Below are 27,172 nucleotides of genomic sequence, written 5' to 3'. Positions count from 1 at the left end.
TAGTGCAGCATCACTCCACACAGATATAGAACACTAGTGCAATATCACTCTACACAGATATAGAACAGTAGTGCAGCATCACTTCACCCGTATATAAAACTCTAGTGCAGTGTCACTCCTCACAGAAATAGAACCGTAGTGCAGCATCAGTTCGTCTGGATATAGAACACTAGTGCAGCGTCACTACGATCAGATATACAACACCAGTGCAGCATCACTTCACCCGTATATAAAACTCTAGTGCAGCGTCATTCCTCACAGATATAGAACACTAGTGCAGCGTCACTCCACCCAGTTCTAGACACTAGTGCAGTATCATTCTACACAGATATAGGACACTAGTGCAGAGTCACTCCACATAGATATAAGATACCAGTTCAGCGTGACACCACACAGATCTAGACACTAGTGCAGCGTCACTCCACATAGATCTAGACACTAGTGCAGCATCACTCCACATAGATGTAGAACACTAGTGCAGCAGCACTTCACCCGTATATAAAACTCTAGTGCAGCGTCACTCCACCCAGTTATAGGCACTAGTGCAATATCACTCACAGATATACAACTCTAGTGCAGTGTCACTCCACACAGATCTAGACACTGGGCCCACAAGTCTGAGACTCTGCAGGCGTGGGGGGGGGGGGGGGGGGGGTTGCGTCCTGGGACACCAGGTGCCACGAGGCTCAGCCTCAGCTCCAGGCGCTGTGTGACTCATGTGAAGCACTAGTCAGGTGGCCGCTGACGCCGGATGTGGTTTGTTGTGCTGTTGCGTTGCACGCGCCTCAGGAGTGCACACATCCGGGAGGCACCCCCCCCCCCCCCCAACTCAAAGAAACAAGGCACACAGTGTCCCATGGCAGCAGGGGGAGGCCGTGGGAAGCTTAGTCTGGGCCCCCTCCACAAACACGCTCCCACCCCTCAACCGCAAGGAAAAACAAGCACTAGCAAAGCCACTAGACCGGGATTTTAAATCCGAATTAGCAGAGCCTTGAAATTGTGATCTGATTTCAAAACAGGACCTGATGCACTTTACCAAGTTGTGTTGTTCTTCTACAAATGTGTCACAATGTATCATTCCAGGGTTAAAGAGAAGCACTTTACTCAGCTGAACCTGTCCTCTTGCACTTATAAATGCTTTTAGATCAGCGGAGCTGCTTTTATGAGGGATGATTTCTAGCTATTTGCGAAATAGAGGAACGCGACGGATTTGTTAAGGTGGACTGTGGATGACATTTTTGTATATTAGTAATGTTTTATGGAAAATTATTGTTTTACTGGTGATTTTATTGATTTTTATATTTTATTGTTATCAAATTATTTTATCTTTTATGGCTTAAATAAAAAGACGAATAAAGAAACTTAGTTTCATTAAAAAAGAGCGCCGCGGTGTAGAAACAAGAGGCGCCCGATGCTGTCTGTGTGCAGCGCCTCGATGCGAGCATGCAAAGTGCGTGGCCTCAGAGGACTTTTGGGGGTCAAATAGTCCCCCCTGCATTGACGCGGAAGCACTCCGTCCCAGGCGGGGTGATAGGTACCAAACAGCCAATAGCGTGAGCTGAGAGAAAAGACTGGCAGTGGGCGGAGCATAGTCCAGTCTGAGGGCACTTCAAAGAACTGTCAGCAATGGGTCGACAGTCAGCGGCGGTGCCAGCCAGACCTAAGATGGGCCCGCTGCATGTCAGCGATGGACAGCCAGACCTAAGATGGGCCCCGCTGCCTGTCAGCGATGGACAGCCAGACCTAAGATGGGCCCCGCTGCCTGTCAGCGATGGACAGCCAGACCTAAGATGGGCCCCGCTGCCTGTCAGCGATGGACAGCCAGACCTAAGATGGGCCCCGCTGCCTGTCAGCGATGGACAGCCAGACCTAAGATGGGCCCCGCTGCCTGTCAGCGATGGACAGCCAGACCTAAGATGGGCCCGCTGCCTGTCAGCGATGGACAGCCAGACCTAAGATGGGCCCGCTGCCTGTCAGCGATGGACAGCCAGACCTAAGATGGGCCCGCTGCCTGTCAGCGATGGACAGCCAGACCTAAGATGGGCCCGCTGCCTGTCAGCGATGGACAGCCAGACCTAAGATGGGCCCGCTGCCTGTCAGCGATGGACAGCCAGACCTAAGATGGGCCCGCTGCCTGTCAGCGATGGACAGCCAGACCTAAGATGGGCCCGCTGCCTGTCAGCGATGGACAGTCCAGCGACAGAGGTTCTGCCACGAAAAGGGAAATTACTTTCTATGAGTAAAGTGTGTCCAGAAAGATTTAGGACAATCAATTAATACATAAACCACACTATTGACAGACATTAGAAATGACTATGACACTGCTTGAAAACATATAAAAATGGCTGATATATTTAAAGTCATATATTGTCTGTGCTAAAACATAAAAATATATTGAGGGACCGAACTAAGTAGAGACTGTGAACAATGTTTATGACATATATAGATATATATATATACTGCTCCAACTCCACCTTTTAACGAAGCACTCATGGGCGGGTGCGATATGCGGACGTAGACTCCGCAAATTATCGTCGCTCTTGCTCCTCCGGTTTTAGAAAGAACATCGCACTCGCAGGGGCATTTTCCAAACAAACTTTATTCCATAGCCAGCGACAAACGCGTTTCGGCGGAAAGCCGCCTTCTGTGTCCACGGAGGAGCAAGAGCGATGATATATATATATATATGTGTGTGTGTTTGAGAGTGTACCTCATAAATAACACAGGAGCTATTACAATAAACAATCTAAGGCAGTCAACACAATTAACATATATACACAGGTCACTTCTACAGAGGTGCGGGACTGAACGACGAGCCCGGCTGATGTCTCAGCACGCCGGCGGTACCTGGGTGGCACTTTGTGCTTCTAGATCTTGGAGGCCTGTTACAGAGAAGGCACACGATTAGCACCGTCAAGACATTGACGCGGATTTGAAGTTCTCATCCGCACATTAAGGCTTTTTTACCAATAAGGGAGGATAACACGCGATTACCTTCTTTCCTGAGATTTTGGCATAACAGGCTGTGCACTACTGTGTTTCTAGTCCTGAAGAAGACCCCAATGTGATGTTGCCCAACCACACGCTTTCTGGGGGTCGAAACGTCGACGTTATATGAATGTTAATGAAATTTATAAAAGCGCACGAATACCCGGCGGTGTCTTGGCGTTGCCACAGCGTACCATGCTCAAATAGACATGTACAAGACAGGATGAAAAACACGTCTTTTTTAGGGCCTTCTACTACAGTTTGGGCGCAAAAAAGAATTTATGTGTATATATGGTAATTGTGTTGACTGTCTTAGATTGTTTATTGTGATAGCACCTGTGTTATTTATGAGACACACGCTCAAACATTTATATATATATATGTCACAAACATTGTTCACAGTCTATATTAGGTCTGCTCCCTCAATATTTGTTCATGTTTTAGCACAGATTATATATGGCTTTAAATATATCAGTCATTTACACATGTTTTCAAGCAAACAGTGCCTCGTTTCTAATGTCTGTCAGTAGTGTGGTTTATATATTCATTGATTGTCCTAAATCTTTGAGGACAAACTTTACACATAGCAAGTAAAGATCCTTTTCACGACAGAACCTCTGCTTTCTGCTGCTGTCATTCCCCAGGGTCTGCATGTTACTGGACACCCCATCATTATTGACGAACAGTCTAGCGACAGGCACAGCAGACCGGGGGCTGGGGGTCTGACAGGCAGCCCCTCTTGTCTGACCCCAGAGGGAGCACCCTATGAGGATTCATGCAGCAGTGACAGTGGGGCGAGGGGCCCCATCAGAACATATCCAAGAGACTCTGGGATCTGACCCCAGTGACTCATTCTTTTTGATCATTACAATAATACCAGGGCATTATCAGTAATTGACACTACAATAATACCAGGGCATTATTAGTAACAAACACTGCATCAACACCAGGGCATTATCAGTAATAGACACTGCAATAATATGAGGGCACTTTCACTTATAGACACTACAATAATACCAAGGCATTATCAGTGAAAACACTGCATTTATATAAGGGAATTATGAGTTACAAAAACTGCATTAACACCAGGGCATTATCCGTAATAGACACTGCATTAACACCAGGGCATTATCAGTAACAGACACTGCAATAATATGAGGGCATTATCAGTGACAGACACTGCAATAATACCAGGGCCTTATCAGTAACAGACACTGCAGCAATACCAGGGCATTTTCAGCAATGGAAACTGCAATAATACCAGGGCATTATCAGTAACAGACACTGCATCAATACCAGGGCATTATCAGTAATAGACACTGCAGCAATACCAGGGCATTATCAATAACAGACACTGCAATAATACCAGGGCATTATCAATAACAGACACTGCAATAATACCAGGGCATTATCAGTAACAGACACTGCATCAATACCAGGGCATTATCAGTAATAGACACTGCATCAATACCAGGGCATTTTCAGCAATAGACACTGCATCAATACCAGGGCATTATCAGTAACAGACACTACATCAATACCAGGGCATTATCAGTAACAGACACTGCATTAATACCAGGGCATTATCAGTAGCAGACACTGCATTAACATCAGGGCATTATCAGTATTAGACACTGCAGCAATACCAGGGCATTATCAGTAACAGACTCTAATAATACCAGGGCATTATCAGTAATAGGAACTGCAAATATACCAGGGCATTATCAGTAATAAAAACTGCAATAATACCAGGGCATTATCAGTAACAGACACTGCAATAATACCAGGGCATTATCAGTAATAGACACTGCAATAATACCAGGGCATTATCAGTAACAGACACTGCATTAATACCAGCGCATTATCAGTAACAGACACTGCATCAATACCAGGGCATTATCAGTAACAGACACTGCAGCAATACCAGGGCATTTTCAGCAATGGAAACTGCAATAATACCAGGGCATTATCAGTAACAGACACTGCATCAATACCAGGGCATTATCAGTAATAGACACTGCAGCAATACCAGGGCATTATCAGTAACAGACACTACATCAATACCAGAGCATTATCAGTAACAGACACTGCATCAATACCAGGGCATTATCAGTAACAGACACTGCATCAATACCAGGGCATTATCAGTAATAGACACTGCAGCAATACCAGGGCATTATCAGTAACAGACACTGCATCAATACCAGGGAATTATCAGTAACAGACACTACATCAATACCAGAGCATTATCAGTAACAGACACTGCATCAATACCAGGGCATTATCAGTAACAGACACTACATCAATACCAGGGCATTATCAGTAACAGACACTGCATTAATACCAGGGCATTATCAGTAGCAGACACTGCATTAACATCAGGGCATTATCAGTATTAGACACTGCAGCAATACCAGGGCATTATCAGTAACAGAATCTAATAATACCAGGGCATTATCAGTAATAGTAACTGCAAATATACCAGGGCATTATCAGTAATACAAACTGCAATAATACCAGGGCATTATCAGTAACAGACACTGCAATAATACCAGGGCCTTATCAGTAATAGACACTGCAATAATACCAGGGCATTATCAGTAATAGACACTGCATCAATACCAGGGCATTATCAGTAACAGACACTGCATTTATACCAGGACATTATCAGTAACAGACACTGCAATAATACCACGGCATTATCAGTAACAGACACTGCATTAATACCAGGGCATTATCAGTAACAGACACTGCATCAATACCAGGGCATTATCAGTAATAGACACTGCAGCAATACCAGGGCATTATCAATAACAGACACTGCAATAATACCAGGGCATTATCAATAACAGACACTGCAATAATACCAGGGCATTATCAGTAACAGACACTGCATCAATACCAGGGCATTATCAGTAATAGACACTGCATCAATACCAGGGCATTATCAGTAACAGACACTGCAATAATACCAGGGCATTTTCAGCAATAGACACTGCATCAATACCAGGGCATTATCAGTAACAGACACTACATCAATACCAGGGCATTATCAGTAACAGACACTGCATTAATACCAGGGCATTATCAGTAACAGACACTGCATCAATACCAGGGCATTATCAGTAACAGACACTGCAGCAATACCAGGGCATTTTCAGCAATGGAAACTGCAATAATACCAGGGCATTATCAGTAACAGACACTGCATCAATACCAGGGCATTATCAGTAATAGACACTGCAGCAATACCAGGGCATTATCAATAACAGACACTGCAATAATACCAGGGCATTATCAATAACAGACACTGCAATAATACCAGGGCATTATCAGTAACAGACACTGCAATAATACCAGGGCATTATCAGTAACAGACACTGCATTAATACCAGGGCATTATCAGTAACAGACACTGCATCAATACCAGGGCATTATCAGTATTGGGCACTGCATCAATACCAGGGCATTATCAGTAACAGACACTGCAGCAATACCAGGGCATTATCAGTAACAGACACTGCAGCAATACCAGGGCATTTTCAGCAATGGAAACTGCAATAATACCAGGGCATTATCAGTAACAGACACTGCATCAATACCAGGGCATTATCAGTATTAGACACTGCAGCAATACCAGGGCATTATCAATAACAGACACTGCAATAATACCAGGGCATTATCAATAACAGACACTGCAATAATACCAGGGCATTATCAGTAACAGACACTGCATCAATACCAGGGCATTTTCAGTTATAGACACTGCATCAATACCAGGGAATTTTCAGCAATAGACACTGCATCAATACCAGGGCATTATCAGTAACATACACTACATCAATACCAGGGCATTATCAGTAACAGACACTGCATTAATACCAAGGCATTATCAGTAGCAGACCCTGCATTAACATCAGGGCATTATCAGTATTAGACACTGCAGCAATACCAGGGCATTATCAGTAACATACTCTAATAATACCAGGGCATTATCAGTAATAGTAACTGCAAATATACCAGGGCATTATCAGTAATAGTAACTGCAAATATACCAGGGCATTATCAGTAATAGAAACTGCAATAATACCAGGGCATTATCAGTAACAGACACTGCAATAATACCAGGGCATTATCAGTAATAGACACTGCAATAATACCAGGGCATTATCAGTAACAGACACTGCATTAATACCAGCGCATTATCAGTAACAGACACTGCATCAATACCAGGGCATTATCAGTAACAGACACTGCAGCAATACCAGGGCATTTTCAGCAATGGAAACTGCAATAATACCAGGGCATTATCAGTAACAGACACTGCATCAATACCAGGGCATTATCAGTAATAGACACTGCAGCAATACCAGGGCATTATCAATAACAGACACTGCAATAATACCAGGGCATTATCAATAACAGACACTGCAATAATACCAGGGCATTATCAGTAACAGACACTGCAATAATACCAGGGCATTATCAGTAACAGACACTGCATTAATACCAGGGCATTATCAGTAACAGACACTGCATCAATACCAGGGCATTATCAGTATTGGGCACTGCATCAATACCAGGGCATTATCAGTAACAGACACTGCAGCAATACCAGGGCATTATCAGTAACAGACACTGCAGCAATACCAGGGCATTTTCAGCAATGGAAACTGCAATAATACCAGGGCATTATCAGTAACAGACACTGCATCAATACCAGGGCATTATCAGTATTAGACACTGCAGCAATACCAGGGCATTATCAATAACAGACACTGCAATAATACCAGGGCATTATCAATAACAGACACTGCAATAATACCAGGGCATTATCAGTAACAGACACTGCATCAATACCAGGGCATTTTCAGTTATAGACACTGCATCAATACCAGGGCATTTTCAGCAATAGACACTGCATCAATACCAGGGCATTATCAGTAACATACACTACATCAATACCAGGGCATTATCAGTAACAGACACTGCATTAATACCAGGGCATTATCAGTAGCAGACCCTGCATTAACATCAGGGCATTATCAGTATTAGACACTGCAGCAATACCAGGGCATTATCAGTAACATACTCTAATAATACCAGGGCATTATCAGTAATAGTAACTGCAAATATACCAGGGCATTATCAGTAATAGTAACTGCAAATATACCAGGGCATTATCAGTAATAGAAACTGCAATAATACCAGGGCATTATCAGTAACAGACACTGCAATAATACCAGGGCATTATCAGTAATAGACACTGCAATAATACCAGGGCATTATCAGTAATAGACACTGCATCAATACCAGGGCATTATCAGTAACAGACACTGCATTTATACCAGGACATTATCAGTAACAGACACTGCAATAATACCAGGGCATTATCAGTAACAGACACTGTGTTAATTCCAGGGCATTATCAGTAACAGACACTGCATCAATACCAGGGCATTATCAGTAACAGACACTGCAGCAATACCAGGGCATTATCAGTAACAGACACTGCATCAATACCAGGGCATTATCAGTATTGGGCACTGCAATAATACCAGGGCATTATCAGTAATGAACACTGCAATAATACCAGGGCATTATCAGTAATAGACACTGCAATAATACCAGGGCATTATCAGTAACAGACACTGCATCAATACCAGGGCATTATCAGTAACAGACACTGCATTTATACCAGGACATTATCAGTAACAGACACTGCAATAATACCAGGGCATTATCAGTAACAGACACTGTGTTAATTCCAGGGCATTATCAGTAACAGACACTGCATCAATACCAGGGCATTATCAGTAACAGGCACTGCAGCAATACCAGGGCATTATCAGTAACAGACACTGCATCAATACCAGGGCATTATCAGTATTGGGCACTGCAATAATACCAGGGCATTATCAGTAATAAACACGGCGTCAGCACCAGGGCATTATCAGTATTAGACACTGCAATAATACCAGGGCATTATCAATAACAGACACTGCAATAATACCAGGGCATTATCAGTAATAGACACTGCATCAATACCAGGGCATTATCAGTATTGGGCACTGCAATAATACCAGGGCATTATCAGTAATAAACACGGCGTCAGCACCTGGGCATTATCAGTAACAGACACTGAATTAATACCAGGGCATTATCAGTAACAGGCACTACATTAATACCAGGGCAGTTTTAGTAATAGACACTGCAATAATACCAGGGTATTATCATTAATAGACACTCCAATAATACCAGGGCATTATCAATAACAGACACTGCAATAATACCAGGACATTATCAGTAACAGACTGCATTAATACCAGGGCATTATCAGTAACAGGCACTACATTAATACCAGGGCATTATCAGTAATAGACACTGCAATAATACCAGGGTATTATCAATAATAGACACTCCAATAATACCAGGGCATTATCAGGAACAGACACTGCATTAATACCAGGGCATTATCAGTAATAGACACTGCATTAATACCAGGGCATTATCAGTAATAGACACTGCAATAATACCAGGGTATTATCAGTAATAGACACTCCAATAATACCAGGGCATTATCAGTAACAGACACTGCATTAATACCAGGGCATTATCAGTAACAGGCACTACATTAATACCAGGGCATTATCAGTAATAGACACTGCAAATATACCAGGGCATTATCAGTAACAGACACTGCATTAATACCAGGGCATTATCAGTAATAGACACTGCAATAATACCAGGGTATTATCAGTAATAGACACTCCAATAATACCAGGGCATTATCAGTAACAGACACTGCATTAATACCAGGGCATTATCAGTAATAGACCCTGCATTAATACCAGGGCATTATCAGTAATAGACACTGCAATAATACCAGGGTATTATCAGTAATAGACACTCCAATAATACCAGGGCATTATCAGTAACAGACACTGCATTAATACCAGGGCATTATCAGTAACAGGCACTACATTAATACCAGGGCATTATCAGTAACAGGCACTGCATTAATACCAGGGCATTATCAGTAATAGACGCTGCAATAATACCAGGGTATTATCAGTAACAGACACTGCATTAATATCAGGGCATTATCAGTAACAGGCACTGCATTAATACCAGGGCATTATCAGTAACAGGCACTGCATTAATACCAGGGCATTATCAGTAACAGACACTGCAAATATGCCAGGGCATTATCAGTAATAGACGCTGCAATAATACCGGGGTATAATCCGTATTGAACACTGCAATAGTACCATGTCTTTACCACTAATAGACACTACAATCATACAAGGCAATATTGGAAAAAATCATTGCAATAATCCCGGGGCATTATCAGTAGTAAAGACAGAAGTAACAGTAGAGTATTATCATTAATAAACACTGTGATAGTGTCAGGGCATTATTGGCAATGGATACTATAATAATAACAGGGCATTATCTGAAATAAACACTCCAGTAATCCAAGTATTATCGATAATACCCAAAAAACAAGAAAGGAGCGGCAGAGGAGACAGACAAAAGGACTCGTCCTTCTATTGGTCGTACTGTAAACAAAGGGAGCCCACCCGTCCTGTGGGACTTCCTTTCCACTTCAGGGGTTGTTTCTTTAGATAAGCCTCACCCTCCAGGGTTTCCCCTCGGTGGCATGCGTCATCATTGCGTCCTTCCGGTCCGCTGCGGAAGGCGTGCTACGACCGACGAGTGACTGGGATCACTTTTTAGTGTTGTCTTTACTAGATGAAGACAACATGCGAGGTTGTGGAAGATTAACCCCTTCGGTGCTGATGACGGCTCCCGGTCGTCATCAGTTATGGTGGGCGTGTGCTGATGACGGCTGTTAGCCGTCATGACCACACCTGCGATCGGAATGAGCCGCATAGGCGCAGAATTCCGGCCACAGCCTGTTGGTTAAAAGTACCTGGCTAGTAGGAAAAATGTTTCATTTTTACCTCTATCTGGTATGGTTAAAAAATAGGGAAATTTTATACTAATGGACTTATGTTCCCGGCCCTACCCCGAGGCTAGTCTTCGGGAGCAAGGGTTGCTACCCCTGACACCACTCCTGTCAACACTTAGTTGAAATGCTACTGCATGCGAGGAAAATGAAAATACATGTACATACGTCACCGATGTTGTGTTATATCTGGAAGATCTGGAAAGTTATATGAATGGAAAGTAAGTCTATCGTGGCTTCTTGCCATGTTACATGAATGTTCCAAATTAATGCGACATTAAAAGGCACTTCTCTATGTATGTTCTTTTTAATGTTGCATTGTTCTGACAGCACTAGAAGCGTTCACATGATTGTGAAAAATGGTCTCACACTTTCCACTCTGGTGGTGAGATTCATAGAAGCAAATCTATGTTACATGGTCTGTTTTCCCAAACAACACCTGAAGTGGGAAGGAAGTCCCAAAAGACCTCAGTATTATTAAGAATAAACACTTAGGAATGACCACAAATGCCAAGGTATTATTAATAATAAACACTGCATGAATATCTACGAATACTCAGATATTATTAACAATAAACAATGAGTGACTGTCTAAAAATAACCAGGTATTATTTATAATAAACACCGAAGGAATGGCTACAAATACCCAGGTATTTTTAGAGCTAAACACTGCAGCAATGTCTACAAATAGCCATGTATTATTAATAATAAACACTGCAGTAATGTCTACAAATAGTCATGTATTAATAATGAAAAACATTGCAGAAATGGCCAGTGGTGTCTGAAGGGGTGAGTTTAGGGGGGCACACAAGGGGACACAACACAGATAAAGGTAGTGGGGCTACCGACAATACCTAGACGCCGCAATCTGGAGATTTTGTGCAGGTCTGGAATATATATGTTGTTATGTTATGTTATTGACAATTATAGCACGCACAGCTACTCAAAGAGTGTCCCGGTGTGAACCAGGTAGGGGTGGAGGTCAACGAAACGTTATGAAGAGAAAGGTGTTCAACCGTTTCCTGAAAAGCCTCGGGTCCTGAATACCACGAAGGTCCCAAGGAAGAGACTCCAGGCCACCGCTGCCCTATGGGCCAAAGAGCGGCCCATTCGCGTGGGCCGGTAACGAGGAATGACCGCCGGAAGCTGCGGGGCCGAACGCCGCTGTCTCATGGGAGCATAGAACTTGAAGCGATTCCTGAGGTGAGGGCTTTAAATTTAACTCTTTCAACCACCGGAACAATGAAGATCATGCAGGTGTTGCTTTATGATAGATCTCACAGGGATGTTAAGAAGAGACGTTGCCGCAGCGTTCTGCACCACTTGCAATCTTCTCTCCAGGCCAATATACAGAGCATTCACATAATCGATGCGTGAGAGAATCACGGCACGGGTAACTATTTCCTTGGCTGCCCTAGGGAGGAGGGGAGAGGAATTTCCTGAAGGATTTAAGATTGACAAAGCATTGCCCCGCTAGCCTCTTAATCTGTGTGGCAACCCGGAGATTTCCGTTGAACCAAATTCTGAGGTTTTTGGTAGGCTGCCCCACGGAATTGGGCAGTGGATAGTCCACCGGCCAGAGTGATTCCCTAAACTCGGGTGGAAAAGTCTCAAACAGGAGGAGCTCTGATTTGTCCTCATTACATTTAAGGTGCGCGGAGAGGAGCCATTGAAACACAGCCGAAAGGCATGTTCCAGCTTGAAGAGTGGACGCGTCATTCTTGTTCCAAGAGAAACGGAGCTGAGTATCGTCAGCCTATGCGATGATCTTAGCACCCAGCTCCTCCGCCAGCTGAACCAGTGGGGTGACATAAATATTGAAAAGGAGAGGACTCAGGGTGGAGCCCTGAGGCACTCCTGTGGTCACTTTTTAAGGTGCGGATGAGGACGGGGGGAGCCAAACTTGCTGCGATCTGTCCTCCAGGAATGATTTTAGCCAGCTCCATGCAGACCCAGCGATACCAATATCCGAAAGGTGGGCCAATATCAAAGAGTGAGGCACAGTATCGAACGCAGCAGAGAGGTCCAACAAAATTAGGGTCGCTCTGCCACCAGCATCCAAGCAATTGCTGATTGCTTCAGTGATTTCGACAAGGGCGGTCTCCGCACTACAAGAGGCTCTGAAGCCCGATTGGGCTGGATGGAGCAAACCAGAACCTTTAACGTAGTTGGTAAGCTGTTTATCGACAGCTTTCTCACAGACTTTCGCCACGGCCGGAAGGAGAGAGATAGGGCGGTAGCTGCCCGGCATAGATGGGTCCAAGGAGGGTTTTTTCAACAATATAACAATATATAACAATATATATATATATCCAACAAAAAACTTCACTCCAGTCCGGAAACGAAGAACGAGCCACACCGATCCAGTTGGTTCAAAGTTAATCGGGCACAATATATATATAAGAAGATGGGTGAGGAGAAAACTTAAGGACCAACGTAAACAAGAGACCACAAAATAACAAGTGGAGGAGAACGTAAAAGTAAATGACACCACAGTAATTAATTTCAACGGATGTTGCATTAACAAAGGCGGAAAGGCAAATACTATGTTTGGGCCTTACCTTTTGTCCAGAAAGCAAATCTAATTACAATCAAACCCGGATCAACGTGTTTAAATGTATAAGAAAACTTGAGCTAACAATTTTTTTTTTACTTAAGAATGTTTCTAATCAGCCACCCAAAAATCAGAGATTGGACAGCCAGTACAATACTTTACAGGCTTCTGACGTTGGAACTGTAAGAACATTACAAGCACTAGAGGATGAAGATGAGACCCTCACGTCAACCATATAGACCCAACAAGCAATGGAGGAAGCAGGTAAAGACATTTCAGGAACAACAAAGAGCCGGTTTAAACCTGTTTCAACATTTATGCATTTAATGCCCAGGGATGCAGTCGATATTTTCAATCATCGTGTTGTTGATGAGTTGAAAAAGCTCACGACAAAATAAGAACAAGCAATAGAAAAACACAATTATTTGGAAATACAATATCACAATGTAATGAAGCAATTGAATAACAACAATGAAATCACTGTAAACAAATCTGACAAGGGATGAAATGTAGTGCCCTGGCCAAAGGTGGAAAATCCTAAAGAGGCCCACAGACATTTGGATGACACTGGCTGCTATTTAAGAACAACAGATCAACATTTCAGGACAGAAAAAACAACATTGAAAGAAGAATGAGCTCAATGGAAGTGTGAGGGTTTGATTGCAAGAGATGAATTTAGATTTCTACTCAATGAATTCCCGATTGTGCCAGTAATGGACTTCGTCCCTAAAGTGCACAAGTTAATGACACGGATACCAGGACGACCGATCTTCTTCGTGAGGAAAGGCCTTCTTGAGAAGATCTCCCAATACGTTGACTTCTTTTTGCAAGAATTTGTCGCGAGTGTATCGTCGTATATAAAGGATACAGGAGATTTTCTAAGGAAAATACATGAAGTGCCTTGGCACAATGATTACATTTTAATAGCGATGGACATTGCTTGGCTGTACGCTAGAATAGCGCACGATGCTGGTCTGAGACCTGCTGAATATTGTCTAAATAAGAGATCAATGTTTTTAGCAGGCGTTAGATTATAGTATATATGACTTACCTGTTTATCCAATGGGAGGTGGATTGTCAGGTTAAGTCCCCATTGGCGTTAATGAGTGAATATCGCTGGATTTCCAGCGATATTCTCACATTTTGCCGCTATCGGTGGATATTTTAGCACAATGGAGAAAAGCGTTGCTAATAGCAGGTTTTCTCTGCTAACATATTTAGCGATAGGCAGCGATAAAGAAAAATGTGCCAATCGAATTTGGCGATAAATATCGCTATTTCTTGCTAATATGCCCCTAAGATCCCTAATGGGCGTAACACTAGTCAGGATCTCCATTTTTTTTTTTATATAAAAATTAATAAAAACAAACTTTTTTACGGCCTGTGGAAGCATCTGACTGCGGCAGTACTTTCAGTGTGAAGTCAACATCATAAAGTTGATCGCATTGCACGTTTTAGGAATATTTAAAAGTTTTCTTGAGGTAATGTAAGCAGGAGTCGCTTTAGAAAGTGGAGTAGCACGCGCAGCGCCTTAATACAACCATCAATACCACAATGAAGGCATCGATTTGTAAATGACAATCAATGGAAGTTTTAACCATTGCCCTTACACATGGAATGAAAGTAAGAAAGGTTTTCTTCAGTGATGATTGCATATATTATATTGGCATTCCAGAATTCTTTATAGCTTGCTGTATATTTCTATTGATATCTGTGTGTATCGAGGCGAGCAGACTGAAGGTAACTTAGAATAAAATGCATTTATGCTGTAATGTGATGGGAATAGATAGACCCAGTATAGGATAATATGGCACCATTTCTATAGGCGGAGGACTCTGATAATTAAAGTCTCACCTTTTTATATTCTTGCCCCAGTCATTCTATTGACAATAATCCATTCAATCTAAAGAGAGTGAGTTATTGAAGGCTCCGAGTCCTGTAAACATCTGGATAGTAACATTAAGATGCTGCTCCATTTCCCTCAGTTCGCACTTTGCACATATTCTGCACTTTGTTGATCAGTTTGCACTTTAAGGAAGTGGCAACATTAGACCCCTGCAGCAGCAAACGCTCGAGGCTTAAAGTGCATTAATTCTGTGCTTTTTACATCATTTTTAACCACAAGTTGATAATGACCTATTTATTGTACATTGTAGGTGTTTGGAAACGGAAATGACGTCATGGTTTGTTAAAAGCGTGTAAAGTTAACATACAATATGGAAGTCTCTTGCGTATCTCCATGAGTGAGAGGCACACGCGGCACAAGGGGTTAAAAGAAGGTGAGTCACGTGATCCAGACCGCGCGGCCGCGGTCGAAACGCGTCATGGACAAAGCATTCCGCTGGTTTATATGGATTAAATCAATAAAAGCACTTTGGCACTTGGAAGGAGCCTGTGCCTGCCTCTATGGTGAGGTATTTGGAATTGAGGGTTGAGACTGATATTCAGGTTCCGTTCTTCAATATATATATATATATATAGAGAGAGATGTGTGTATATATATATTTATAATATATGTATAAATATATATATATGTGTGTGCATATCGGCAGCACTAATACAATAATCGTCATCTTAAATCTGTGCTCCGTGCCCGTACCTGCAAGCTGAGGCGAGAATAAAGCATCCAAGCTGGAGCGGCGGAATCTCTCATATACACATATGTGTGTGTACATATATATATATATATATATAAATATATATGTATGCATACATATTTATAAATATATGTGTGTGTGTGTGTGTGAGTATTAATATATATATATATATATATATATATATATATATATATATATATATGAGACACTGGAATTATGTGAGGGGGGCCAATTTATTTGGCCGGATTGATTAAATTATGAGCCAAGAGAAGGCAAATTCTGCGGTGCATCTTGAATTCGGTTTACTTCGTGTTTACATTGTTTTGCACTGACAGGGCACTGCGCCACAACGTGTCGCTGCATTTGAGTACCTTTTGAAACATTTGAGACAGAAATAAAGTCTGCAGAATCCGCGGCCGCCGGTGGCCCCCGCGCACAGCGCGTCATTCCATGGGTCTTGATCTACAGGTGTGTGTACATATATGTAGACACCCGTGCACACACCAGTGATGTCAACATGTCCAGCAGGGGGGTGCAGTTCGAGTGTCACTCACCCCGTCCCCCCTTGAGACCACCTGCCTCCGGGGTCTCTCAGACAGCGTGCCCCATCCCTCCCGCCCCTTTCTGAAGCCCCCTCCCTCTGTGAATCCCCCCCCCCTTTCCTGCCCGCGCTCTAGTCCCCGCACACTTCCTTCCCCGCACCGCCCCGCCCACCCCCGAGCCCCGCAGGCTCTGTCAATATTCCGACAGCTCCGGCCTCCCTGCCACACCTTTGAATGGAATCACAAGCGCAGCTGGCCCAGGGGGGCGCTGCTGTGTGTGCGCTGCAGAGAGGCCAGGGATTGGATGAGCAGGCGTTCCGATAGGCCTCTCTGTGCCCCTCTGACCTGCTCTGAGGCCCTCTCTCTGTCTCCAGCCTCCGCTGCAGGGCGGTCCATCCCGCCCCCAGCCTGACCGCACACAGCGCCTCGAGGGGCCCTCGCCACTCTAGGCGCTATACACGAGTGAAGTACTACTGTGCACACGCACCGGCTCTGGGGAATGCCAAGGTGCGTAAATGGTGCCCTGTGCCCACAGACACGTGGCTGGGGCTGCCGAGCGGTCAATCCCGCCCCAGCCTGACCGCACACAGCGCCTCGAGGGACCCTCGCCACTCTAGGCGCTATACACGAGTGAAGTGCTACTGTGCACACGCACCTGCTCTGGGGAGTGCCAAGGTGCGTAAATGGTGCCCTGTGCACACGGACACGTGGCTGGGGCTGCCGAGCGGTCAATCCCGCCTCCAGCCTGACCGCACACAGCGCCTCGAGGGGACTCTCGCCACTCAAGGCGCTATAGACGAGTAAAGTATTGCACAAACACCTGCTCTCGGGAGTGCCAGGGTGCGCATAAGGTGACCTGTGCACAGGGACACGTGGCTGGGGCTGCCGCATGGGGGGGGGGACAGAAGGGGGGCAGGACATCCCCTTGTGGGCATCGGACCCATCCGCCCCTCCCCCCAGCGCCGCCCCCAGAGCTGGCATCCGCAGGGCACCCCTTCGATGGGTTTATGCCCCTGGCATTAGCAACAACGGCGCCAGGGGGGGGGGGGGGAAACACAGGCCCCCCGCGGTGCCGGGGGCCCCTCAAGTTCCGTTACCCCGTGGACAGGCCCCGTCTGGCACCAGCCCTTTGGACAACACGCGTCACATGTCACATGTTGATCCTGCATCTGTCATTAACAAACACACGTGTGTCTGGAAGGAGCAACCCCCGCCGAGCCCCGCGGGCGCAGCCCCGGCGCCAAGAGACTGCCCCAACCGGGGTGGGGGGCACTGCAGGCGCCCGAGGGGGGGGGGGACGGCGGACAGACACGGGCCCGTGGACGGGTCGACGGAGAGGCTGACAGACTGAGGCACACACACCTGAACAGAGCGACAGGACGAGGAATACATGCGCAGGCAGACAGACATACAGAACAATAGACAGATGCGCAGACAGACAGACATACAGAACAATAGACAGATGCGCAGACAGACATACAGAACAATAGACAGATGCGCAGACAGACAGACATACAGAACAATAGACAGATGCGCAGACAGACATACAGAACAATAGACAGATGCGCAGACAGACAGACATACAGAACAATAGACAGATGCGCAGACAGACAGACATACAGAACAATAGACAGATGCGCAGACAGACATGCAGAACAATAGACAGATGCGCAGACAGACATGCAGAACAATAGACAGATGCGCAGACAGACATACAGAACAATAGACAGATGCGCAGACAGACAGGCAGAACGATAGGTGCACATACAGACAGACACGTAGATAATAGACAGATATGATAGACAGACGGACGGTGGGGAGGTAGGTACGCGCAGAGACTGACAGACAGACAGACGCACCCTGAGTCAGGCCGATGTACAAACACAGACAGACAGACGTACATGCAAAGAGACGTAACAATCCAGTACAATATTTGAAGTATAGAAATATGAATATAAAGACCCCTCCATGCACCAGGCACAGAGGCCGGGGGGGACTCCTATAATGGGGGGGTCGCTGCCTCGTATGCGCCCTTTTCTAGGCGCTTCCTGAGGCGGTTGGAGCGCTCCCCCCTCCTGTATTTACTCCGTTGTGATCATTATAATGACCCGCCCCGGGCCGGGACACGGGGCTGGAGCAGAAGGTCACGCCCGGTCACGCCGGGTCACGCTGACACACGCGGAGCTGGGATAGCTCGGTCGGCTCCGGCCTACGGCTGAGCTCCGCTTGGAAGCCCCGGTGGTGCTGGCGGGGCTGGTTCTGCCCTTCAACCACCCGAGGCCGGAGGAACACAAGGGTAGATCTGGGCGCTTGTAGCACCTTCATAGCGCCTCGACCCCGCGGTGTGTTTTACGCACTGGGCCATGTCTGTATATTTCGCCGTGGTTTTATTTTTATTTTTTTAGTAAAATTTCGCTTGCATTCGCCCCCGGTGTCGGGGCTTTATCTGCGCACGTTCGTGTTTAGGCGCTAGGAGGTCCGGCTGTCAGGCGTTAGAGTGCGTGGGGCCCACGCCCTGTGCGTGAGGTGTCTGCAGGGGGTGATCAGGGAGAGCAGGATCTGTTTCACGGGGGGGGGGGGCATAGGATGGAGGGGGGGTCTGTTAAATGTACACAGTGCCGTCTACACGGTGTGCTCAGCGCGCCCAGAGGCGCCCCCGGGGCACGCCCTCCTGTGTATTATTTATGAGACGTACAGGTGGGGCCGGTGATGTGCGCACCGAGGAGCTATGGATCACATATGGCGCCTAGAGGCCGCAGGGCGCGTGTTTCTCCACCCTACATCTGCGCCTATAGAATGTATACAAAGATGGGGACCTGTGGCCCAGGCCCGGGCCATGGAGTGGGGGAAAGGGTCAAACATGGGGCAAAAAAATAATATAATGCAAGTACTGGCGGTCTTTCAGGTGAATGAATGTGAGAACAGACGAAGGCACCTTCAAGAAAAGGAAAAACAAACGAATTAAACCATTCAAAGGGCAAAGAACAAGGAACCCTTCCCTGCACCGGGAGGAGTGACCCGTGTCCTTAAAGTGCGACCCATGCGAATGTCTGTGTGTCTTGTCCTGCACCCGTTGCACCGAGGAAGAGTGACCTGTGTCCTTATAGACTACAGACACCCGCAGGGGTCGCACTATAATAGTGCGACCCCTGCGGGTGTCTGTGCGACCAGAGGCACAGCGGTGACCCCCTCCTGCACCGGAGAGGAGTGACCCGTGTTCTTATAGTGCTGCGAGGCCGGACCCACGGACAGAACGCACTCTGTAAACGTAAATCGTATTAAACGCAATATCAGACTATGCAAAATATATTTCAAAACATTTCGTGTTTGAGACATAGATGTTTTTTCAAATATACATTTTGTTAATTCGCAATCAGACCGTATCTGGTGCAAACATGTGAGTAAATGACCCCAAAAGAGGCCCGTGAACAGCTTCGGGGTCTCCTTCAAACGACAACGTCACGGATTCCGTCAAAATACATTTTTGGCCGGCGCCGGGGTGAGCGGGGGGCTTTCTGATTGGCCCTCTGTACCCCCCCCCCCCCCCCGAGGGGGAGGGGGGGTCGGCTTCACAGTATAGGACCCCCCCCCCCTTTTACTTTCAGTAGAGCTTTTAACAAACAAATATGGGAACTCGCTTGTAAATCAAAAATTATAAAAGAAAGGACTCGTCGCTTCCTATAAATGCTCCACGTAGACTAGTGCCTACAATATTGATAATCACCTCATTTATATAGCGCCTTGTAGCACGCAGTTTCGTTTCTACGCGCTGTGAATTCCATTTGTCTATTCCCAAACGTGACGGGAGTCACTGCACCGACCCTGGAAGGCTGAGTGCGGCCGTCAGGCCCCGCCAGTGTCAGCAGCGAGCGTTGAACCCACGGCGTCCTCGGGGCGCCCCCCCCCCGGGCGTGCACAGCGCCTCGAGGACGGGTCACGCACATATAAAGCGCCGACGGGGTGCCTGAAGGGGTGAAGCTCCCTGGGGTGGGGAGGGAGGTGACACCCCTGCCCTCTTGGGTCTGAGTCCGCACCCCCAGAAGTGAGGGTTCGCCCCCCCCCCCCCCGCAGAGATGCCACCTCAGCTCACGCACCTTCCCACCGTGGGGTGCGTGTCCCCCCCCCCCCCCCGCCTTTCCACCCGGCCCTCCCCTTGCACCTGACCCCGGCCTCACTTGCAAAGAGGGGGTTCGTTTTCAGTAAAGCGCCTGGTTTCCGGGCGGAGCGGTGGGCGCTATCGAAATATCGGAAATAAACAGAAACGGCTTCAATTATCAATAAAGAGACATCCTTGGGCGGGGGCCTGAGTGACCCTGTCCGGGGACTCCTAAAGTGAGAGAAGAGCGGATTTTAATTTAAAACGGTCAATAAATAAATATATTGTAGACAGTGGAGGAGCGGGGGCGAGGGACCTAGAAATATAAAAATATCCGGGTTTAGAAAGGAGGGCGACCGCGGGCGGCGGAGCAAGAATAAAACATATAGGAATACGAGATATTATAATATAGAAATTATCAGCAGATGCATAACACTGACCTCCATTCGTTGTTCTCATATCTCCGTTTTTGATTCGAGCACCGGGTGACCCCAGTCCATGCCGCGCTGCCCCCCCCCATTTTCAAGTCATCGGGGTCCAGATAATAAATGTAAAAAAAATGATCCCACCGTACCCCCCCCCCCCCCCCCGTCCTGCCGCAGACCCAGAGTTTGAAGTGGATTTAAATAGTTTTTCCCAACCCCCCTCCGATGGGGTGAATATTCGTGCCCCTCGACCTCTCTCTGAAGCGAAGACCCCTGAAATGAGGTGATTTCAAAAGTATAAACAGCGCTTAGAAGCAGCAGAACCGTGCCACGAAGCGCTATTCAAGAGCCCTGGAGGTATGTGTCCGGGGAGCGCCGGATCATGTGGCAAAAAAGGCATTTCATGCGAAATATCGAGGCGCCTTTTTATTAGATTCGTTTGTAGGTTTCACGCCGGGTCACGCTGCCCTAGTACAGATCTCACCCTTTGCGCCACTTTAGCGACGGATTCAGAACCGAGCCACTGACGGACGCCCTTTGACCTTTGTGAAAAGCCTCGACCCTGGCACCGTTTGACCCGCGGCAGCGACAACGCATCTCAAACCAAACCAAATTCTTTTTTATTGTTTGATTAATTACAATCATGGCAATACCCCCCTGGAGTAGATAAAAACGTACTTAAGAAGAATCATCACAATCCGGTTTTAAATGCACCTGGTCTTAGTTGTGTCGCCCACCCCCGGGGGACCTCGCAGGCCTAGCACTGCCCCCCCCCCCCCCACTCACTCCGAGTCACGCAGGAGTTTCAGGAAGTTTGGGGGTTCCCAGACTCTGAGGGGAGTCTAGAGTCTGGGAGGGGCTGGTCTCGGTGTCCAGAGCCCCCCCTCCCCCGCTCTGGTGCCCCCCCGGAGGTGCAGCCCCCCTCCCCCAACCCAGGCTCCTGACCCAGCCCAGTGTCAGGACTCTGTGCCCAGAAAGCCTGCTCCCTGCCTGGCACCCGTGCCCCCCCCCTGCAGCTCCTGCCTGGCACCCGTGCCCCCCCCCTGCAGCTCCTGCCTGGCACCCGTGCCCCCCCTGCAGCTCCTGCCTGGCACCCGTGCCCCCCCCCTGCAGCTCCTGCCTGGCACCCGTGCCCCCCTGCAGCTCCTGCCTGGCACCCGTGCCCCCCCTGCAGCTCCTGCCTGGCACCCGTGCCCCCCCTGCAGCTCCTGCCTGGCACCCGAGTCCCCCCCTGCAGCTCCTGCCTGGCACCCGTGCCCCCCCCTGCAGCTCCTGCCTGGCACCCGTGCCCCCCCCCTGCAGCTCCTGCCTGGCACCCGTACCCCCTGCAGCTCCTGCCTGGCACCCGTGCCCCCCCCTGCAGCTCCTGCCTGGCACCCGTGCCCCCCCCCTGCAGCTCCTGCCTGGCACCCGTGCCCCCTGTGCTGCCCCCTGCCTCTGCACCCAGCCCCGCCCTCTCTGCCCCCCCAGCCCCGCATGTTCGCCCCCTCTGCCCCCAGCCCCGCCTGGTTGCCCCCTCTGCCCCCAGCCCCGCCTGGTTGCCCTCTCTGCCCCCCCCAGCCCCGCCTGGTTGCCCCTCTGCCCCCTCCTTGCCCCCGGTTCCTCCCTGGACACGGATCCCCTGAGGCTGCCGGCGGGCCCGGGACTGGCAGCGCGGAGGAGGCTGAACAGCGCCACCCGGCGGCGGCGGAGAGCCCTGCAGGACAGACATGGGGACGTGTGAGGAGGCTGGCTCTGCAGGTGTCAGCAGGAGGGGCCCGGACACAGGAGGGGCCCCAAGACCGGCTGCACCTGCAGGAACCCCGAGACCTGCTGCACCTGCAGGAACCCCGAGACCTGCTGCACCTGCAGGAACCCCAAGACTGGCTGCACCTGCAGGAACCCCAAGACCTGCTGCACCTGCAGGAACCCCGAGACCTGCTGCACCTGCAGGAACCCCAAGACTGGCTGCACCTGCAGGAACCCCGAGACCTGCTGCACTTGCAGGAACCCCGAGACCTGCTGCACCTGCAGGAACCCCAAGACCGGCTGCACCTGCAGGAACCCCGAGACCTGCTGCACCTGCAGGAACCCCAAGACTGGCTGCACCTGCAGGAACCCCAAGACTGGCTGCACCTGCAGGAACCCCAAGACCGGCTGCACCTGCAGGAACCCCGAGACCTGCTGCACCTGCAGGAACCCCGAGACCTGCTGCACCTGCAGGAACCCCAAGACCCCCCAAGACCCGCTGCACCCGCAGGAACCCCAAGACCCTCTGCACCCGCAGGAACCCCAAGACCTGCTGCACCCGCAGGAACCCCAAGACCTGCTGCACCCGCAGGAACCCCAAGACCTGCTGCACCTGCAGGAACCCCAAGACCCGCTGCACCTGCAGGAACCCCAAGACCCCCCAAGACCTGCTGCACCCGCAGGAACCCCGAGACCCGCCGCAGGAACCCCAAGACCCGCTGCACCTGCAGGAACCCCAAGACCCGCTGCACCCGCAGGAACCCCAAGACCTGCTGCACCCGCAGGACCCCCAAGACCCGCTGCACCTGCAGGAACCCCAAGACCCCCCAAGACCTGCTGCACCCGCAGGAACCCCGAGACCCGCCGCAGGAACCCCAAGACCCGCTGCACCTGCAGGAACCCCGTGACCTGCTGCACCTGCAGGAACCCCAAGACCCGCTGACTGCAGGAACCCCGAGACCTGCTGCACCTGCAGGAACCCCAAGACCTGCTGCACCTGCAGGAACCCCGAGACCTGCTGCACCTGCAGGAACCCCGAGACCTGCTGCACCTGCAGGAACCCCGAGACCTGCTGCACCTGCAGGAACCCCAAGACCCCCCAAGACCCGTTGCACCCGCAGGAACCCCAAGACCCTCTGCACCCGCAGGAACCCCAAGACCTGCTGCACCCGCAGGAACCCCAAGACCTGCTGCACCCGCAGGAACCCCAAGACCTGCTGCACCTGCAGGAACCCCAAGACCCGCTGCACCTGCAGGAACCCCAAGACCCCCCAAGACCTGCTGCACCCGCAGGAACCCCGAGACCCGCCGCAGGAACCCCAAGACCCGCTGCACCTGCAGGAACCCCAAGACCCGCTGCACCCGCAGGAACCCCAAGACCTGCTGCACCCGCAGGAACCCCAAGACCCGCTGCACCTGCAGGAACCCCAAGACCCCCCAAGACCTGCTGCACCCGCAGGAACCCCGAGACCCGCCGCAGGAACCCCAAGACCCACTGCACCTGCAGGAACCCCGTGACCTGCTGCACCTGCAGGAACCCCAAGACCTGCAGGAACCCCAAGACCCGCTGACTGCAGGAACCCCAAGACCCGCTGACTGCAAGAACCCCAAGACCCGCTGCACCTGCCCCGGGCACCCCCAGAGGCCGGGAGGCACCTGCCCCGGGCACCCCCAGGGGCTGCAGTGGCAAGGACCGTCCCCGGCCGTCCCCGAAGCCCGCAGGGACCCCAGGGGTGCAGGAGTCCGACCCCCGGCCGGAAGGAGCTTCTTTGAACCCACAGCCCCCCGCCCCCCCCCCTCCCCCACTGTGCCCCAGAGGGGTGGCGGCACCAGGTGAACGGGACATCCCTTCTCCAGACTGTTCAACAGATAGTGACCCCCCCCACTCCACCCCTCCGAGCCCCCCAAACACTCACCTCCTGCGGCTCCGAGTAGTAGCTGCTCCAGTCGGGGGCTTCGTGTCCTTCCATCTTCACCGCCCCTAACATCATGGCAGAGGGGGGGCGGGGGCAGACATTCAGCCTGGGGAGGTCGCACTCGAGAGCCCCCCTCAGAGACGGCCCAGGGCTGCGGGGGTCCCCCAGCCGGGGTCCAGCGGAGGCTGCGCTGCCCCGGTGCCCTCAGCAGGTACAGCGCCCACCTGGAACCTTTAGTTCATACAGCGCCCAGCTGATGTCCTCAGATTGTACAGCGCCCACTTAATGTCCTGAGTTCATACAGCGCCCACCTGATGCCTTCAGTCCAGACAGCGCCCACTCGGTGTCCTCAGCACAGGCAGCGCTAGAGCCGCTCTCCTCAGATCAGACAGCGCCCACCTGATGCCCTCAGTCCAGACAGCGCTAGAGCCGCCCTCCGTACAGCCAGCGCCCACTCGGTCCCCTCAGCAGACACAGCGCCCACCTGTCGCCCTCCGCACAGGCAGCGCTAGAGCCGCAGCGCCCACCTCTGTGCCCAGCGCTCTGCACCTGAGCAGGGAGAGGTGCGGACTGAGGTGGGAGGCTGAAGGCTGCTGTCGAGCTCTTCCTCCTCCTCCTCCTCCCCCCTCCAGGCCCTCCCCTCCCCCTCCCTCTCCCTCCACATACTTTCACTTTCCTGCCCCTCCCCCGCCGATCCCTCTCTCCTCCCTCACTCCTTCCCTCTCTACCTCGTCTCTCCTTCACTCCTCCTCCCTCCCTCCCTCCCTCCTCCACCTGTCCCATCACCCCCCCCCCCGCTACCTCTAGGAGGTGCCCCCCCCCCCATTAACTGTTTCACGCTTGGGGCCCAAGAGACGTGAGAACACAAGATAACACAGCGAAACAATCACACAACCCTAGGGGCCACACAAGGCAGGGGCCACTGGTGGTCCGAGCTGCGGGGGGCCCCTGTAGCCCCCCCAGACGCCCCTAAAACATCTGTTTGAGCAGAGAAAAGAGCAGGTATTGGACGTCTCCACACCTGTCCCTGCGGCAGGTGCGGGCGGGAGGGGCCCAGTCAGAGCTGACACAAGGTGTGGAGGTTTGTGTCTGGGCTTCGGGTGTGCTATAGTATCAGAGTGAACAAATATTGTGTCGTTTTATGTCTGGGCTTCAGGAGAGTCACAATCAGAGCAGAGACGAGGGGTGGAGGTGTGTCTGGGCTTCGGGTGTGCTATACTTTCAGAGTCTACAAATATTGTGTCGTTTTATGTCTGTGCTTCTAGTGTGTTATACTATCAGAGTCCACAAATATTGTGTAGTTTTGTGTCTGTGCTTCTAGGTTATACTATCAGAGTCTACAAATATTGTGTAGTTTTGTGTCCGTGCTTCTAGTGTGTTATACTATCAGAGTCTACAAATATTGTGTAGATTTATGTCTGTGCTTCTAGTGTGTTATACTATCAGAGTCACCAAATATTGTGTAGTTTTGTGTCCGTGCTTCTAGTGTGTTATACTATCAGAGTCCACAAATATTGTGTAGTTTTGTGTCTGTGCTTCTAGGTTATACTATCAGAGTCTACAAATATTGTGTAGTTTTGTGTCCGTGCTTCTAGTGTGTTATACTATCAGAGTCTACAAATATTGTGTAGATTTATGTCTGTGCTTCTAGTGTGTTATACTATCAGAGCCTACAAACATTTCATGGTTTTATGTATCTGCTTCAGGTCTGTTATACGATTAGTGCCGAGAAATGCTGTGTCGTTTTATATCTCCATAGCCATCCCCGACGGATACAAGATGGCCCGCAGAGACCGCACCAACGGGGTGGGAGGAGGAATCGCCATCGTCCACAAGAACAGCATCAGGGTTGCGACTAGCACCGATGACGCGCTCAGCACCGCCAAACACATGCACTTCCAGAACCACACGGACCCCAAGACCACCTTAAGAGGCACCCTCGTCTACAGACCACCCGGACCCCGACCACAATTCTGCAACGCCATCGCCGACTTCATCAGCATGCACGCACTGACCTCCACCGACTACATCCTCCTCAGAGACCTGAACTTCCACCTGGAGAACAACAACAACAGCAACTCCTCCACCCTGATAGACAACCTCGCCAACCTTGGACTGGAACAGCTCGTCACGACGCCGACCCACATCACCGGACACACGCTAGACGCCATCTTCTCCTCAAGCCCCCACGTCTCCTTCAGCCACATCTCCGAACACACCTGGACCGACCACCACTGCATCCACTACACCTTTCGGAACCCCGTCGCACATCACCACACCCTACAGATCCCCCGTCGCCGCTGGGGCAAAATCATCGAAGTACAACTACAGACAAACCTCGCACTCAATCCTCC

General features: G+C 49.4%; 1 protein-coding gene across 1 annotated transcript in view; it reads right to left on the bottom strand.

Moving 5' to 3' along the window:
* Nucleotides 1–25,376, bottom strand: part of FOXA1 (forkhead box A1) — a 69,515-nt gene extending 44,139 nt beyond the window's left edge. The window contains exon 1 of the mRNA XM_078659354.1: nt 24,819–25,376. Within this exon, the coding sequence (XP_078515480.1) occupies nt 24,819–24,893 (75 nt within the window). The 5' untranslated portion in view covers nt 24,894–25,376. The remainder of the gene's footprint in view (nt 1–24,818) is intronic.
* Nucleotides 25,377–27,172: the final 1,796 nt, after the last annotated feature.

The sequence above is a fragment of the Lissotriton helveticus genome, chromosome 9, assembly GCF_964261635.1.
Source record: "Lissotriton helveticus chromosome 9, aLisHel1.1, whole genome shotgun sequence".
In the NCBI taxonomy this organism is placed as follows: Eukaryota; Metazoa; Chordata; class Amphibia; order Caudata; family Salamandridae; genus Lissotriton; species Lissotriton helveticus.
This window is presented reverse-complemented; position numbering and strand designations above follow the sequence as displayed.